The following is an 18,273-nucleotide window of genomic DNA, read 5'->3' on the forward strand; positions in this document are numbered from 1 at the left end:
TTAGTTACTGGTCTGTTAATTTGACCTTGCAAACTTAAAATGCTGTGGGAATTGTTTAATAGATCAAGGGACAGAAATTAATTGCTTTCCTTAAACAATTTGCTGATGTATATTTTTGTGTTAACCATTTCTGTAAACCTAAACAAAAGATTTGTTAGTAGTTCCTTGTTCAATTATTGATGTTTTTCTGTTCCTTATTCATTACAATTTAGGGGCACGTAGGAGTTGTAAAAATTGGCCTGAAAATGAATCTGTAATCACTATTCTTCAATCATAATTCATTGCATAATTCAGAACATCCCACTAATAATCACTCGAACCATATTAGCTTGTTTGTTGTTCAGTAAACTCCAAACTTCATAATGGTATGTAATACAAATGATTGGTACAGATGTTTCTGGAAAACTTGAATGCACATTTGAACTGTTAACAACTGTATCATATGACTTTACCAAATCTGCATAGTGAAGTGACAAACATCTGAGTTGCATCGTTTGAGCTTTAACTCTTCTGTCTTTATGGGATTTATTGTAAATGTGTTGAAATGTGCAGATAACTTGTGTCACTTCTGTTAACTACTTTGCTGAAATAGTCGACAAGCAGGATTGCTGTGTTTATGCCTAAACGTTGCATCTGTTTTGTACACAAATGTACTTTAAGCCACCTTTTAAAGAAAATTAGCTTTGTTTTAGTATAAAGATCTATAACCATAGATGTAAATTTATATACTTGCAAAGATGGAGTTCATGGTGGTTCCGTGAATCAGTGAAAACAGATGAAGCCATATAACTGTGTAAACATTTTTAAATGAGCTGTTTTGAACATACAATTTAGAATGGTACAGAACAGCAAATGCCTTTGAGCCCAGGATGTGCCAGCCTTTTAACCTGCTCCAAGATCAATGTAACCCTTCCCTCACACATAGCCTTCCATTTTTCTTTCAGATATGTGGCTCTCTGAGTCTCCCAAATATCCAGAATGTATCTGCCTCTACTACTACTCCCAGCAGTGTTCCATGTACCTATCACTATGTGTAGTTTTAAAAAAACCTACTTCTGACATCTCCCTATACTTGCTTCCAATCACCTTAAAAGTATGTCCTCTCATTTTGAACCATAAGATTTAGGAGCAGAATTAGGTTATTTGGCTTTTCGAGTCTGCTCCACCATTTCATCGTGGCAGATCCATTTCTCTCGGCCCTAATCTCCTGCCTTCCCTTCATGCCCTGACTAATTAAAAATCTATCAACTTCTGTGTAAATATATCCAATTTCTTGGCCTTCACAGTTCCCAATGGCATCAAATTTCACAGATTCATCACTCTCTGGCTAAAGAAATTCTTCCTCATTACCTTTCTAAATGGAGGTCCCTCTATCCTGAGGCTGTGTCCTCTGGCAGATTCACACACCATAGGGAACATCTTCTCGACATCCATTCTACTGGGGGCCTTTCAACATTTGATAGATTTCAATGAGATTCCCCTCTCATTCTGCGGAATTCCAGTGAATAGAGGTCCAAAGCCATCAAATGCTCTGGGCCTCTACTCACTGGAATTCAGAAGAATGAGGGGGATCTCATTGAAATTTATGATAAGCCTTTCAATTCTGGTATCATTTTCATAAACATCATTTTGCACCTTCTCCCGTGTCAATACATCTTTCTTAGATGTGGGGCCCAAAACTGTTCACAATACTCCAAGTGAGGCCTCACCAGTATCTTAAAACAACATTATTGCATTCTTGCTTTTATATTCCAGTCCTCTGGCAATTGATACTAGCATTGTTTTTACCCTCCTCACCACTGACTCAACCTGCAAATTAACCTTTAGAGAATCCTGCATGAGGACTTCTCCCAAGTCCCTTTGTACCTCAGATTTTTGACTTTTCTCTGTTTATATTCTGTATTTTTATTTCTTCTAACAAAGTACATGACAATACACTTCCCAACATTAATATTCCTTCTGCCAGCTCTGTCCATTCTCCTAATCTGTGTAATTCCTTTTGTAGCCTCTCTACTTCCTCAAAACTACCTACCCCTGCACCTAACCTTGTACCATCTGCAAATTTGGCCACAAAGTCATCAATTTCATCATCTAAATCATTGACATATAGACTAAAAAGAGGCGATCCCAATACAGTACAGACATCCCTGGAACACAATTAGTCATTGGTAGCCAACCAGAAGAGGCTCCCTTTATTCTCTCTCTCTTTGCCTCCTGCCAATCAGCCAATGCTATATCCATAGTATATTTTCTGTAATACCATGGGCTCTTAACTTTGTCTATTTTGCTTGTTATTTCTTCATTGCCTGCCTGGGAAAAAGACATTGGGTGTTGACTCTATCTGTGCCTTTTATCTTGTACACCTCTATCAAGTCGGCTGTCATCCATCTTCGTTGTTCAAACATGTCTCTTCCTGGAGTCTAATGGAGTGTTGATCCAATGTTAGTACTCACTTTAATCAGATATTTCTTCAATAGCCTTAAAGAATTGGAAGTTTATAGCTGGAGCTTTCATTGTTTTCACCTGTACTTGGCAAACTGGGATTCAGGTAATCTGAAATGGGTGATCTTTGATTTGCATTTTTTGTGGGCTGCCTATTTTTAAGGTTTTCATTGTTATTCTACAGCTAGCATCATATTGTTTCCTGCTTTTTAATGTCTTTACTCACTCTCAAAGCCACGTAATTTGCACTTGGAACTACTAACACAGCTCAATTGATTATGCTCTTAAGCTTCACAAGATTGCGGGTTCCAGTTGCAACTAAGGACTAAATGAGAAAAAGATCTTCAGATAGGGCAAGCACAAGTTTATTTTTAGTAGTTAAGAGAGATACTTTTGTAATTCAATGTTCATTGCTTTTCCTAGCTTCTTCAAGAATTTACTCTAGCTCAGTTAATATGCTTATTTCTATCACAAATGGGCAGTATCATATTTGTTGCTTTTGAGACCTGATTTGTGCCTTTGCACACAATGCAGTTGGCTTCATTTTGTTGCTCTCTTAAAGTTAACTGCAGTTCCAACTTAATTTGTTCTTTGTGAATTGTATTGTGATGTACCAAGGCACAATAGAAATGAGGAAAATTTATTTTCAAAAGCATCTTGTGCCTATGTCTCCCAAAGCCAGATAAACTCAGGCTGCTCCAATCCACACATTGTTTAATGTCAACTTCCTATGCTATCTGAAATTTTACAGGTGCGTCACAGAACTTCGGGGCAAGTGATGGCACTGAAGATGAACAAAATGATCAGTAATAGAGCAAACATGCTGCGGGAAGTGCAATTAATGAATCGTCTTTCTCATCCCAACATTCTCAGGTAAATGGTGAATCCTTTAATCCAGAAGAAAATTGCCTTTCTGATAAAGTTGTGCTTGTAAGAGAGTTGCTATTTTCAATTAAAGTTCAAAGTAAATTTTACTACCAAAGTGCATATGTCACCATGCACATATTCAATAAATCTGCTGAATATTAACTAGTAACAGAATTAATGAAGCACCACTCAACTAGGACATTCAACCAGAGTGCAGAAGGCAAACGCAATAAGATGCTATAATATAAATAAGTAAATACCAAGATGAGTTCTTGAAAGTGAGTTTATTGGTTGTGGGAACATTTCAATAATGGCAAGTTGAGTGAAGTTATCCAATTTGATTCATAAGCCTGATGGTTGAGCCAAGTAGTTTATGCCTCAGAAAACAAGAAAAAGATCAAATTGTTCCTGTCAGTTATTCATTCAGGGTTTTTTTCTCGTTGGGTATTTGGATATTCAGTGGGAATGACGTGTAGCTAAATAGTTAAGAAATTTTGTGCGTGGCTCAATGTGGTGTAATTGAAACAGAATACATGTCATTGATAATCCCTTCATAACATAAGATGATGTGCCTGGAGGGAGGTTTTAACATGTATAATTTTCTAACTCAGTTTTGGTTTTCAGTGATCTGTAGTTCTGAAATGTTGAAAAGCTATACAAGCTCAGAAGAAATATGATAAGTTCAAGAACCTGTTCCAAAGAACCTGCTGAAAGAAGGCATGATTTGCTCTTATCATTTTATTTAAATTATGGATGGCATTTTTTCTTATTGGAGCTCACATTCAGATGTGGTTGTAGTTATTATTTTTGTGGGAAAATACTTTGAGATAAAGTTCCAAATCCAGTAATTGTGTGGCAGTAAGAAAAGTAGTTTGGATTACAAATAAGCAGTTGAAGAGGATTTGAGATAGTATTGGTGCTCAAATTTTTGAAAATTTATATTCATAGAAAAACCTACAGCACAATACAGGCCCTTCGGCCCATGATGTTGTGCCAAACATGTACTAATTTTAGAAATTACCTAGGCTTACCCATAGCCCTCTATCTTTCTAAGCTCCATGTACCTATCCAGGAGTCCCTTAAAAGACCGTATCGTATCCGCGTTCACCACTGTCACCTGCGGCCCATTCCACACACTCACCACCCTTATTATAAAGAAGTCTTGCCCCTGACATCTCCTCTGTACCTACTTCCAAGCACTTTAAAACTGTGCCCCCAGAGGTATATGGGTTGGGTAAATTTTCTTCTGGTTTCTATAGCTCCAGTGCTATGACACAAATCTTTTGTGTGTGTGTGTGTGGTTATGCCAAATAATTGGAAAATTAGAAGGCAAATTAATAAATATGTTTTGCAGGAAATGTAATGTTTTTAATGTTCTGTTAAACAGAGTTTGGGCAGATTGTCAAAATTATTTGTTACGCTTGTTATAGATTGTGCCAGATAGTTAATGGCTTAATTGTTTTCAGTCAAATATTCAGCTTCAATCATTCATAATCAGCCAGAGATTTCCACTCCCCCCCCCCCCCCCCCGTTTATGCACTGTCAATTGAGTCTTGTCTCTGATCTTTGATTTGAATGTGCAACTTCTCTCACACTTTGAGACTAAATTTCGATTGGGTTTATTAATAGGCACCTGGGACCATAGTTCTGCACTCTTTAATAACTGGAAAAGGTTTAATAGAGTAGATGCAGACATTTTTTATGTTAACGATCTTTGAATCACCAGCAATCAGTCACTTGAAGACTATCTCAAAATATTCCATCGGCTTCATAATGTTGATATAATAGCTTTTTTTGAGAAGACTAAAATATAAAAGCAAGGAACTAACTCTGAGGCTTTATAAGGCATTGGTCAGATCACACTTGAAGAATTGAGAACAGTTTTGGGCCCCTTATCTAAGAAAACGTGCTGATATTGGAGAGGGTTGAGGAGGTTCACAGGAATGATCCCAGGAATGAAAGTGAATGTATGAGGAGCATTTGATGACTGGGCCTGTACTCACTGGTGAGGGGGACCTCATTGATACTTTTTGATTATTGAAAGGCCTGGATAGTGGATATTTATAAGATGTTTCCTATAATGAGGATGTCTAAAACCAGAGGGCACAGGCTTAGAATCTGAAGACATCCCTTTAGAACAGAGATGAGAAAGAATTTCTTTAGCCAGAGGGAGATGAATCTGTGGAATTCATTGCCATGTGTGTCAGTGGAGGCCAAGTCATTGGGTATATTTAAAGTGGAGGTTGATAGGTAATGATTAGTAGGGTGTCAAAAGTTGTGGGGAGAAGGAAGGAGAGTGAGGTTAAAGGGGATAATAAACTTGTCATGATGGACTGGCGGAGCAGACTCAATGGGGCTGAATGTCCTAATTCTCCTCCTTTGTCTTATGGTCTTATAAGCACAGTGAATTCCCCTGCTATAGCCGAAGGTAGAGCGTTCCTACGAAACGGTTCGTAGGCCTGAATGTCGTAAAGTGAATAAGCAATTACCATTTATTAATATGGGAAAAATTTCTTAGCATTCCCAGACCCCAAAAAAACAACCTACAAAATCATGCCAAATAACACAAAACCTAAAATAACAGTAACATATAGTAAAAGCAGGAATGATATGATAAATACACAGAAATACTTCTCTACAATCATCGCAGCACTGTCTAGCGTAGCGAAAATTTCACTACATAGCGTATAATGTCATATGTAGCGCTACTAGCGTAGCAGAAGCAGTCTCAGTGGAAGCACTCTCTCCAGTAACCTTTAAGCTATGAAGCTGCCAAATCATACCAAATAACACATAAAAATACACTGCCTATATAAAGTAGAAATAATATATGTACAGTGTACGGTAGTTTCACTTAACGGAATCAGGAAGACGATGAGCACACTGATGATGGTGTGTTAGGCTGAGTCGTCGGAGGTTGGGGTGGTGGGAGGTACAGGAGATTGGGGTGTCATCTCATTGTCGTCTGTTTCCATCAGGGCAGGCAGGTCACTAACGTTTTCTATGCTTGCCTGCCTGCCTCGATGTTGAAGGTCGAGGTTTGTCGTCTGCTGTGGCTGATGTGGAAGGCTTGAAAAGCAGCAATATGCTTGACTGCTTAGCCTCGCACATTTTTCTATCATACAGTTCTTTGTAAGCACTCAAACCATCCTGTAAACCTGCCCTAAACCTATGTACCCGTTCAAAATTAAAGTCATACTTTTCTGCGATCATTGCAGCGTTGTCAGTTGCAGCGAAAATCTCACGCAATTGCTTCACGTTCATTTCCTGGACGACTTCACTTTCGGGCCGTTTGCTACTGCGTTTGGTTTCGATTGTTATCCTTTCCTCTTGCAATTGCATCAGTTCTTCATCTGTCAGTTTCTTCTATCGAAACAAATGTCTTGGTCGGCAATTTTTTCCAATAAATTGTAGTTTCGTCACAGTTAAACACATATGAAAAACCACCTTCTGTAATTATTTTCTTCAGTTCTGCTGGGACCTTTTCGGCAGCTTCAGTATCAGCCGAAGCACTCTCTCCAGTAAACGTTAAACTATGAAGCTGCCCTCACCTCAGAAACCGTTCAAACCACCCATGACCACCTTTAAATTCCACTTTCGCAACATTTTCATCACCATCGTCCAGTGCTTTCTGTTTAAGCTTATTAAAAAGACTGACTTAAGTATAAGATAATGGAACACCATGCTTTGTACACCCATCAATCCACTCAAGCAGTATACTTTCCATTTTATCCATTATTGGATGCCGACTAAGAGAGACCACTTTGCTACGAGCAGAACCAACAGTAACATTGGCAGCTTTTACAATTCTTCCTCTCTGTGTATAAATACTGTGGTGCGAATGGTGGATGCAGGCAAGTTCAACACACAGACAATGTCCTTACTTTGTTCACCATGAGCGAAAAGCTTAATTATGTCTAGTTTTATGCTAAGTGTAACACCCTTACAAACTCTTTTAGGCTTTTTGGATATCTTAAAACCCATCTTGCTAATGGATGCACAAAATAAATCGACATAAAGCACAGATGCTCACAGACACGTGTTTAAGCAATGGCAGCTAGAATGCAGTTTCGGGGTGCGCGCTGCCTTTTCTCGTAACAGTGAAAACACCTGTTAGCAAAAACAGGTAACTAATGTAGGTCTTTTGTAAGAGCGAGGTGTTATAAAGTGAATGTTCGAAAAACAGGGGCCATCTGTACTCTTTTTAAAAAAAACATTAAAACTGTTGGCTGTAAGCATAGTGTAGTATCTAATGGCAACACAATGAGCATACGACTGATGTTAGTTAGGAAATGATCTCCTGCCCCAATTAAGCAGCATAGTGTCCCAAATAAATGAAGGGAATCCTCAGTCATGAGAGAATCTGTAGATGCCAGAAATCCAAACAACATGCACAAAATGCTAGAGGAACTTGGCAGGCAGCATCTATGGTAAAGAGTAAATAATCAATGTTTTGGGCCAAGACCCTTCATTAGGACTGGGGAAAAAAGATGAGATGTCCGACTAAGACATCGAAGACTATGGTTCTTTAAGAGTTGTTCTAAGTAAGCTGCTGCACAAATTAACTGGTGGCCCAATTAACCAGAATCTATTGTTTAGTGGAGTTCTAGCAATCGGTCCCAATGAATCAATGGATCTATATCCTTGTGATATTGAGCCCAGAACTGATCAGTGGTCTGTTTGAATATTGCATCATGGCTATATTTACCCACTCTGCTGCTTCAGTGATTTGTGTATGTGTCTGCTTCCCTAATTTACTTCAAAAATGTTAAGAAATTTGTGATGTTATTCTTGTACTAAAATGTTCTTAGTTTCCACTTCTGATTTAGTGATGATTTCCGAGAAAATTTCTGTTTCTTTAAATTACATCTTCTCTCTCATCTCTTCAAAGATATCTGATGAATTACTGTCTTCAGCCTCTATTATGAATCTAACTTGTTATCTATTCTGTTGCCTTGACTCTGTATGTTCATCCTATGGCTGTGAATCTACTGATCAATGTCTAAAGGAAGATAACTTCAAAATTCAAAAATTCAGATTTCCTATTTTTTTTTACCTACACGTTGTTATTGAAAGAATTCAGTAAAATGCCTGATCATGTCATTTTAAAAGCTAGGTGATTTGATTTGCTCTGTGCTTTTTGTCTTGAATTTCTTTTACATTTTAGAGGGGGTATTCCATTACCTGTCACTAAGATTAAATGTTCTGGACTGTTGTATTGCCCTTTTTTTAAAAAATACTGGAATCACAAAGGCTTTGGCACTCCAATGGCATGATAATGAATGCTAATCTGAGTAGTGATCCAGTCACAAAGAGAAAGTCTTCAGATGCTGGAGATCCAAACAACAAAAGCAAAATACTGGGAAAATCTAATTAGTCCAGGCAGCATCTGTGGAAAAGAATACAGTCGATGTTTTGAGCTGAGACACTTCAGCAGGACTAGAGGGGAAAAAAGATGAGTAGAGCTAAAAGGTTGGGGAGGGAGAAACACAAGGTGATACGTGGAACAGGAAGAGGGAAGGATGAATTAAAGAGCTGGGAAGTTGATTGGTGAAAGAGATGCAAGGCTGGAGAAGGGGGAAGCTAATAGAGGACAGAAGGCCATGGAAGAAAGAAGGGGGTGGAGTACCAGAGGAATGTGATGGGCAGGCAAGGAGATGAGGTGAGAGAGGGACAGGAGGATGGGGAATGGTGAAGGACGGGTGGGGGCATTACTGGAAGTTCAAAAAATCAATGTTCATGCCATCAGGTTGGAGGCTACCCAGATGGAATATAAGCTGCTGTTCCTTCAACCTGAGTGTGGCCTCATTGTGACAGTAGAGGGGGCCATGGATAGACATGGAATGAGAACGGGAAGTGGAATTAAAATGGGTGGCCACTGGCCACTTTTTCTGGCGGTAGATACTCGGCGAAGTGGTCTTCCAATCTGCGCTGTGTGTCATCAGTTATGCAGGAGAACACCTGGAGCACCGGACACAGTATGCGACCCCAGCAGACTCGCAGGTGAAGTGTCGCTTCACCTGGAGGACTGTTTGGGTCCCTGAATGGTAGTGAGGGAGAGGGTGTATGGGCAGGTGTAGCACTTGTTCTGTTTGCAAGGATAAGTGCCAGGAGGGAGATCAGTGGGGAGGGATGAATGGACAAGGGGTCACTCATGTAGGGAGCAATCCCTGCAGAAAGCAGAATGTGTGTGTGGGGGGGGGGAGTGCACTTGGTGGTGGGATCTTATTAGAGATGGCAGAAGTTGTGGAGAATTATGTGCTGGATGTGGAGGTTGGTGGGTGGTAGGTGAGGACAAGAGGAACTCTATCCCTGGTATGTTGGCAGGAAGATGGGGTGAGAGCAGACGTGCGTGAAATGGAAGAGATGGCGGTTAATGGCAGTATTGACAGTGGAAGAAGGGACTTCCATTTCTTTGAAGGAGTAGGACATTTCCTTAGTTCTGGAATGAAAAGCCTCATCCTGAGAGCAGATGCGGCGGAGACGGAGGAATTGAGAGAAGGGGATGGTGTTTTTACAAGTTTACAAGATGAGAAGTATGGTCCAGGTAGCTATGAGAGTCCATGGTTTGTAATAGATGTCAGTAGATAAGCTGTCTCCAAGATAGACAGAGATCAAGAAAGGGGAGGGAGGTATTAGAAATGGAGCAGGCAAATTTGAGGGCAGGGTGGAAGTTGGAGACAAAGTTGATGAAGTTGACAAGCTCTGCATGGGTGCACAAAGCAGCACCAATGCAATTGTTGATGTGTAGGAAAGGGGTGGGGGGGAATGTGGTAGCCACCAGTGTAGACTTGGAACACAGACTGTTCCACATAGTCGACAAACAGGCATAGCTGGGACCCATGCAAGTGCCCATGGCTATACCTTTTGCTTGGCATCTCCCACTTTCTTCAAAGGAGAAATTATTAAGAGTGAGGCCAAGTTCTGCTAGACAGAGGAGAGTGGTGGTGGAGGGGAACTGGTTGAGTCTGGTGTCCAGAAAGAAATGGGAGAGCTTTGAGTCCTTCCTGTGGGGGATGGAGGTGTACATGGACTGGACATGCATAGTAAAAATAAGATGACGGGCCAGGGAACTTGAAATCATTGAAAAGATCCAGAGTAGTGACTCTGTTATTCTGTTTCCTAGCTATTAACATGAATGAATGTGAACCACTAAGATCCAGGACAATATTATGTATGTTTGAGTGGTTTTTAAATTGTCTTTCTTTCTGCTTTTATATTTAAAGCTAGTTCTTGTTTACTTAGGCTGTTAATAAAAGTCAAAGGTGAAGCAACTATAATTACAATATTTGGCTGTAGCAACCAGGGAGTTCATTGTAAGCCATACATCACAGTCCTTTCCCATCCTGATTTTTTTTTCTTGAAATTCCAAATTTAATTTTGTAATTCCTTTGTCACTTGAGCAACTGTTGCTTTACCTTTTCTTATTTCCTTTGGCTATTCATTTTTTTTGTTTTGTGACTGGAATTTGTGTATTGCTTTTACTTCAGTTTCTTTATCCTTTTTTAAAAAATTCATAATGTGTCAATAACAGTTTAAAATTTTGCTTTGCAATGAAGAAATTGCTTGGGTGTGCTGTCACCACTTTACAAGTTTATTTTTTTTTCTCTTGGGAAAAGTAAATCAAATATCTAGAATTAAGGTGAAAAGGGTAAGTTGTGGGCAAACAGAACCAATTTAAATGAGTATATTGGTATGGCCAATATAGGCCAAAAGGCTTGTTTCAGTATTATATAACTCTATGGCTTTGCATTCACTCTTACAGCGACTGTAGTAAGTAATGCTCAATAAGTGCAGAACATTGGATTAACCCTTCAAACCTTGCACCTCCACCTCTCACGCCTCCTAACTGAAAAGAAATTATGAACTGAGTAGAAGCTTTTTTTTTGCTGTTTAGTGTGGAATACCCATTTTGGTTCTGGACTAAAATTGCCTCTTTCATGCAGAGTCATTTCTTATTTGTGTTCAAATAATTCTTGAAACATATCTAATATTTTTAATGTTTTCAGGAAAAAATTATAAACTGTTTATTAGAAATCACCTGAAATAATTTGATCATTCCCCCCCCCCCCTCACTTTTTACAATGATTGGCTCTAGTCTACTTGAAACAGGAGTAGCACAGTTTTTCTTTATGAAGAGTTCCAAATGATTGTATGAAATAAGGATTTGATCAATTTCCCTAAAATTTTCATTTCTGGTTTGTGTTTTAGTTTCTATTTTTACTGAACTGTAGAGAAACTGGGAGATTTTGTTTGTGTCCCATCTAAGAAATTTGCATAGCAATGCAGATTAGCAAAATTGAGAGGGCCACTATTGGAGGTTCCATCTCTCAGATTTTAAATCAAGCCCTTTTCTTTGAGCTGAGTGTAAAAGATCCCATGGCACTATTACAAATGAGCTAGGAGAGAGAATGATGTCTTGGCCAGTCTTTCAGCTAATATTGGTGGTGTTATGAATAGTGTAGGAAGACGTACTGTACATTACAACAGCACATTAATAGGATGCAGGGCTGGGCTGAGAAGTGGCAGATGGAGTTCAAGCTAGAAATGTGTGAAGTAATACATTTTGGAAAGATGAACTTGAGACCAGAGTATAAGGTTAATGGCAGAGTTTTTAGTTGGGGGATTGAATTCAAGAGCTGCAAGGTCATGTTGTAGCTCAGTAAAACGCTGGTTAGACCACACTTAGAGTATTGTGTTCAGTTCTGGTGGCATCATTGCAGAAAGGATGTGTAAGCTTTAGAGAGGGTGCAGAGATGATTTATCAGGATGCTGCCTGGAATAGAGGACGTGGCTTGTGAGGAAAGGTTGCATATGCCAGGCTTTTTCTTTTTGAAGTGAAGGTGGATGAAAGCTGACTTGATTGAGGTGTATATGATAAGAGGCATAGACAAAGTGGACAGCCAGCACCTGTTTCCCTCATGTAGCAATGGCTAATATGCAAGGACGTCATTTGAGGGTAATTGTTGAAAAGTATGTGGGGGGGCACGGGGAAGAGGGATATGAGAGAGGATTTTCTTACACAGAATGGTAAGTGTGAGAAGTGCACTGCTGGGGATGGTGGTAGAGGCAGATACATGAGGGCCATTTAAAAGACACTTAGAGAGGCACATAGATGAAAGGACAATTGACAGCTCTGAAAAAGGAAGGATTAGATTGATTTTTGGAATAGGTTAAAAGGTCGGCATAGCATTGTGGGCCGAAGACCCTGTACTGTGCTGTATTGGTCTGTTCTCGAGTCTCAGAATACTATTTTCTGGTTATAATGTAGTTTGTGGGAGTTTGCTAGGTATGAAATTATTGCCCTGTTTCCCCAACATTATCACAGTGACTATGCAATATACTTGGCTGTAGATTCTGGTACAGTGTATGGTCCAGTATTATTGTAATGGTTGTGCAGCACTTGGATCTGGATTGGCGATTCAAATTCCACCATGTGACAGCTGTGGAATTTAAATTTAGATTAATAAAATTAGTGATCAGTGCAAACTATCAAATTATCATTTAAAAACCTTTCTGATGTCAAGGAAGGAAATCTGTTGCATTGCCTCCTTTTTCTTTCTTTGATTCCAGATGAAGGACTGGAATCAGCATTAACTATTCCTTGGCAGGTGTTATGCTTTCTTTCCTTTTTCTCTCAGCTGGTAAAAATTGCAGCTTCTGGGAGTGTTGCTGTTTGATGAATCTCCATCTATTGTGTGCAGTTGTGAACAGAATTGGACTTGGATGAGATGCATGATGCAGAGATGCATCCTAGGATGTATTGGACACATCAGTGATGTAACCTGGGGTCATTGGGTGTTTCAGGTCTTTCACCATCAGATGCCCTCACTCAAGTGACCCAGCCAGGGTTGATCAGGCCTTGGCTTGTGTCCCAGCAGCACTGGTCCACGGGTCACACCTCTTGATGCATAGCTATCTGGAGGCTCATACAGCAGTCTCTGGCTCTTCTTTGCAGCCCTGTAATGCCAAGGAGTAGGTTCTGCACAATGAGCCAGTAAAACCTCTACACTCCACCTCTATAAGCTTTCCCACCACCCCTGTTTCTGGCACTGCTCTATCAGATCCTGGTATTCACATTCCAGGTCTTCTTTGTGGTGGTAAGGCTTGGGATGTCAGATAATGAGTGATTTACCAGCAGAGGTCTTGCCTCTGATCTGATTAGCCAATTCATTTATGTGGCTGCATCACTTTGGTTTTGGACTAACAGTTGAAAATTTGAGGGTGGTAATGCTATTGAATGTCCAAGGTATCTTGTTTAGTCTCCTTGATGCTGATGATATTAAACTTGGCACAGAATCACATACCAGTTAATAAAGTGTGCTTGCTCTGGTTCTAAACCTGATAATGTGAATCTGATAGTAGCAAAAAATTGGGATAATAAGGGTAATTAACTCTCAACATTTAGGATTCTTCGACTTGTGCGAGTAGTCTGTAGAACTAAGTTAGATTGCTGTTCAGGCCCTTCCTTCAAAAGAAAATTTGATACCACAAGAGTAAGGCTAGAAATGTGAAATTTCTTAAGGGTTGTGCCTAATTTTTTTTTTTGTCCTAGGCGTGGTATGGATGCTCAGTTGTTTGTACTACTGAATCCAACCATCTTTGTCTTTGATGTGACCCCAATTTTCTTAGTTCTCAATTTTTGTTTTACCATAGGTTTTCTTTTTGCTGTGCTCTGCCAAATTAGCTTTAGTGACTTCTGCTTTTAAGTCGGTGTTTGGATCAGGATCTGTAAACAAGTAGCCCTTGTGGAACCCAGGGTCTCAGAACTAAATGATAATTCAAATTACTGACTTACAATATGGAGCCTTTACAAATTCTTCATGGAGTTGTAAGTCAAAGTTGATGAGAACTCGACGTTAAGTTTAAATACAGCTGTCAGTATTTTGTTTACATTCAGGGAAATAAAATTATAAAGACAGAACAATGACTTTCCATAAATCTTTGGTTGCTTAATGTAAGATAATCCAGAATATAAATTGGTTATTCTGTGTAGTGAGTTTATATCAACATGCATGTTTCAATTTAGGATCTTATCTTTAAGATGCTCAAGTAAGAATTTAAGCAGTTGGTAACAAAATTGTGATGTGTTATAGGGTATACTAACCTGGAACAATGGGTATGTCATGCGTACAAAATGAAAGCAGTCATTTTTCAAATTCTTGTCACTATGGAGGTAAAGATATGAGCAAACATTATTCAGGAAAATACACAAAAAAATTGGAAATGGTGCTTCTGACTAGTCATGACTTAATGGTTAATAATTTAAAGTTGTTCTGTTTTCCTTTACTTTCAATATTTATTCACTCTAGCCTTGCCACTCCAGCCTAGAGGTGTACTGAATGATTCCTCGCTATGATATGGGTGAAATATGATGTGATTTTTTTGTTTTTGTTTTGCAGGTTTATGGGTGTTTGTGTTCATGAAGGCCAACTACATGCATTAACTGAAGTAAGTTACTAAGTCAGTAGCTGAAAGTAGTGTCACAATATATTTCTTTTTAACTCAGCTTAACTTTTCCTTTTATGTAAAGCTTACCTTTTGCCTCTGTAATTTTTCTCCATTCAAATGAACTGAGATGCTGCCTCTAAACGACATCTGGATTCTGTAGACGGATTTCCCATCTGGGGAATGGCTGTGTCTTTACTCTTTGCAGCCCGACTTTGTGAGAAGTTCAACATTGTAAACAGTTAGGTTAAAAACATTGTACGCAGTTAGGTTTGAGAGCTTTATCCTGTTAAATCTGGGAGAATTTATTTTGACAGTTTATTGCAGGCTATTCCTAGATTGCAAACACTCAACTTAAGAAAATACTTTAAGAAATTATTTACACTTTATTTGTTTTCATTTGAACTATAACTTCCAACACTATTAAATTTGTGCTCCTTCCACTTGAACCTACAAAGGAGTATTAACTGCAGAGTACAGTTGAGTGGATATTTGGCACTTCAGCCATCAGTCTAAAAATTTCACCCTGTGATGTGGGCTGAGTAGTTTGAAACAGAAGATCTACATCCTTCTTTCCAACCTCAATATGGAAGCTAGAAAATCTCAGGTAATTTGGCAGATTTTAAACTTTTTTTTTGGTGATCTTGTAATGATCAACACCAAATTATTTCTTTGGCTGCTTGCATCTATTTGCATCTCGTGGCTGAGTTCTTCGTCCCAGAGCTGTTCAAGTAGGAGACTTAGTTCCATGAATCTGTTCTCTTATGAAGCAAGCTGTTTGGTATTGATATAACGTGGAACTACTATGCGGTTTTGTGCTTGGTGTTGAAATGAGTAAATAGTGGGACAGTTTGTGATCCATTTTGTTAATACTTATAGCGCATTTCTTTTAATGTAGCAAAGTTTATTCATTGTATAGATGTTGATTCAAGGAATTAACAAAATTGCAGTTGTAGTAAATGTGCTCAGATATTTACAGTATCGTGACTGTTTAAAACTATCCCAGAGTTGTTAGCAGGGCTATAAACTCCTCATTTCTGTGTTGTACTGAGGCAGTCATATGGTGTTTAATGTAGGCGAGTGTGAGGTCATGCATTTCAGTAAGAGAAAACAAAAGCTAAATTAATCTAATTGGAGAGAGACGGTGAGTGAAGTAGCGGGTATAGAGTTGTTCTGGAGCATGAATCACAAAATGCTAGCTAAGTTAAAGTAAACCTCATCACAGTACACACATGTTAGTACCTTGAGATTAATTTTATTGCAGGCATTTACAGGAAATTAAGGAAATTCAAAAAAATTTACAAACATACTGACAAATAACTGATGTGCAAAAGAAGATAAACTGTACAAATAATAAAATAAATGCTGAGAGCATGGATTGTAAAGCATCCTTGAAAGTGAGCCTGTTCTCAGTTCGTAGTTGTGGTGAGTGTATTTATTCAGAGGATGGTGAATCTCTGTAATTCATTGCCACAGGCAGCTGTGGAGGCTCAAGTCATTGGAATCAGAACTGGGTTAAATATCACTGCCATACTGTATGTCATGAATTTTCTTTTGCAGCAGCAGTGCATTACATAATAAAAACTATAAATTACAGGAGGAAGCAAAAAACAAATGTTTTCCAAAAAGAGAGGAAAAGAAAGAAAATAAAATAGTGAGGAAGTGTATATGAGTTCATTGCCCATTCAAAAATCTAATAGTGGAAGTGAAGAAGCTGCTACTGAAATATTGAGTGTGTGTCCTTGGGTTCCTGTACCACCTTGATGATAGCAGTGAGAAGAGGGCATGTCTTAGGTGATAGTTTGGATGCCAGCTTTTTTTTTTTGAGGCATCACTTTTTGAAAGTGTTCTTGTTGCTGGGGAAACTAGTGCCCATAATGGAGCTGGCTGAGTTTACAGCTTTCTGCAGCTTTTTCCAATCCTGTGTAATGGTCCCTCCATACCATATAATAATGCAATTAGTTAGAATGCTCTCCATCTGTAGAAATTTCTGAGAGTCTTTTGTATCATACCATTTCTCCTCTAACTCCTAATGAAATACATCTGCTGTCGTGCCATCTTTGTAATTGAATCAATATGTTGAGCCCAGAATAGATCTTCAGATGTATTGACACCCAGGAACTTAAAACCCTTTCCTCTGCTGATTCCTTGATGAGGACTGGTGTGTGTTCCATTGACTTCCCCTTCCTGAAGCCCACAGTCAATTCCTTTGTCTTACTGATGTTGAGTACAAGGTTGTTGTCTCCTTGTCGCCATCTGAAGTTCTGCCAACAATGGTTGTGACATCTGCAAATTTATACTGTAGATGCTGTTTGAGCTGTGCCTTGCCATGGAGTCATGAGTGTAGAGAGAGTGGAGCAGTGGCCTAAGTGCGCATCCCTGAGGAGCATCAGTGACTGTGGCCTCCTGATAAAGAAGTCAAAGATCAGTTGCTGAGGGAGGTACAGAGATCTGGGGAATATTTAAAGCAGAAGTTAATTGGTTCTTAATTACTAAGGGTATCAAAGGTTATGGGGAGAATGGGGTTGAGAGGGATACTAAAAAAACCATGATGGAATGGTGGAGCAGACTCGAGGGCGAAATGGCCTAATTCTGCTCCTTTGTCTTATGGTCCTGTCCATATCAGTTTAGGAGCTTGATGGCTGTAGGGTAATAACCTGGTGGTGTGGTACCTCCTGCCCAGTGGTAGTAGTGAGAAGTGGGCACAGCCTTGATCGTGGGGGTCACTGATTGATGTTGCTTTCTTTTGGCAGCAGTCCATGTAAATGTGCTCAGTGGTGGGGAGGGCTTTGCCTGTGGTGGATGGGCTTTATCTGCCACTTTCTGTAGACTTTTCAGTTCCTGTGCATTGGAATTTTCAGATCAGGCCATGATGCAACCAGTTAGGATACTCTCCACTGAGTATAGAAGTTTGTCAAAGTTACTGATGACATATGAAATACATGCAAATTTTTTAAGGAAGTATGAGCACTGTTGTGCTGCCTTTGTGATAGTGCTTGCATGCTGGTCTCAGGACAGATCCTCTGATATGATGACGCCAAGGAGTTAAAGCTATCATCCCTCTCAACCTCCGAACTCCGAATGAGCACTGGCTCATGAACCTCCATCTTCTTCCTGTAGTTAAAAATTAGCATTTTGGTTCTGCTGACATTGAGTCAGAGGTTGTTGTGGCACCATTCAACTAGATATTCAATCTCCATCATATCTTGATTTGTCACCACCTTTGATTTGGCCAGCAACAGTGGTGACATCAGCAAACTTAAATAAGGCATTGGAGTTATACTTGGCTGTACAATCATGGGTATCAAGTGAATAAAGCAGGTGGTTAAGTACGTAGACTTGTGGCGATGGTGAGCAAGCGGTCCACCAAGTCATTAAGGTGACACATGGCATTTTGGCCATCATTCAGCATTAGAGATGGTACAAACAAGGTACAAACAAGTTTCATCAGGCTGACCTCTGGGATGAAACGGTTACCCTGCAAAGAGAGACAAAGTGGTTCTTTGAGGTTGAGAA

General features: G+C 39.4%; 1 protein-coding gene across 3 annotated transcripts in view; it reads left to right on the plus strand.

The window, feature by feature from the left end:
* Window positions 1-18,273, plus strand: part of LOC140736914 (dual specificity testis-specific protein kinase 2-like) — an 83,757-nt gene that overhangs the window by 17,934 nt on the left and 47,550 nt on the right. For all 3 annotated transcript variants that reach the window (XM_073062944.1, XM_073062945.1, XM_073062946.1), the window contains 2 exons: window positions 3,194-3,315; window positions 14,712-14,760. In XM_073062944.1, the coding sequence (XP_072919045.1) occupies window positions 3,194-3,315; window positions 14,712-14,760 (171 nt within the window). The remainder of the gene's footprint in view (window positions 1-3,193; window positions 3,316-14,711; window positions 14,761-18,273) is intronic.

This window comes from Hemitrygon akajei, chromosome 12, assembly GCF_048418815.1.
Source record: "Hemitrygon akajei chromosome 12, sHemAka1.3, whole genome shotgun sequence".
Classification (NCBI taxonomy): domain Eukaryota; kingdom Metazoa; phylum Chordata; class Chondrichthyes; order Myliobatiformes; family Dasyatidae; genus Hemitrygon; species Hemitrygon akajei.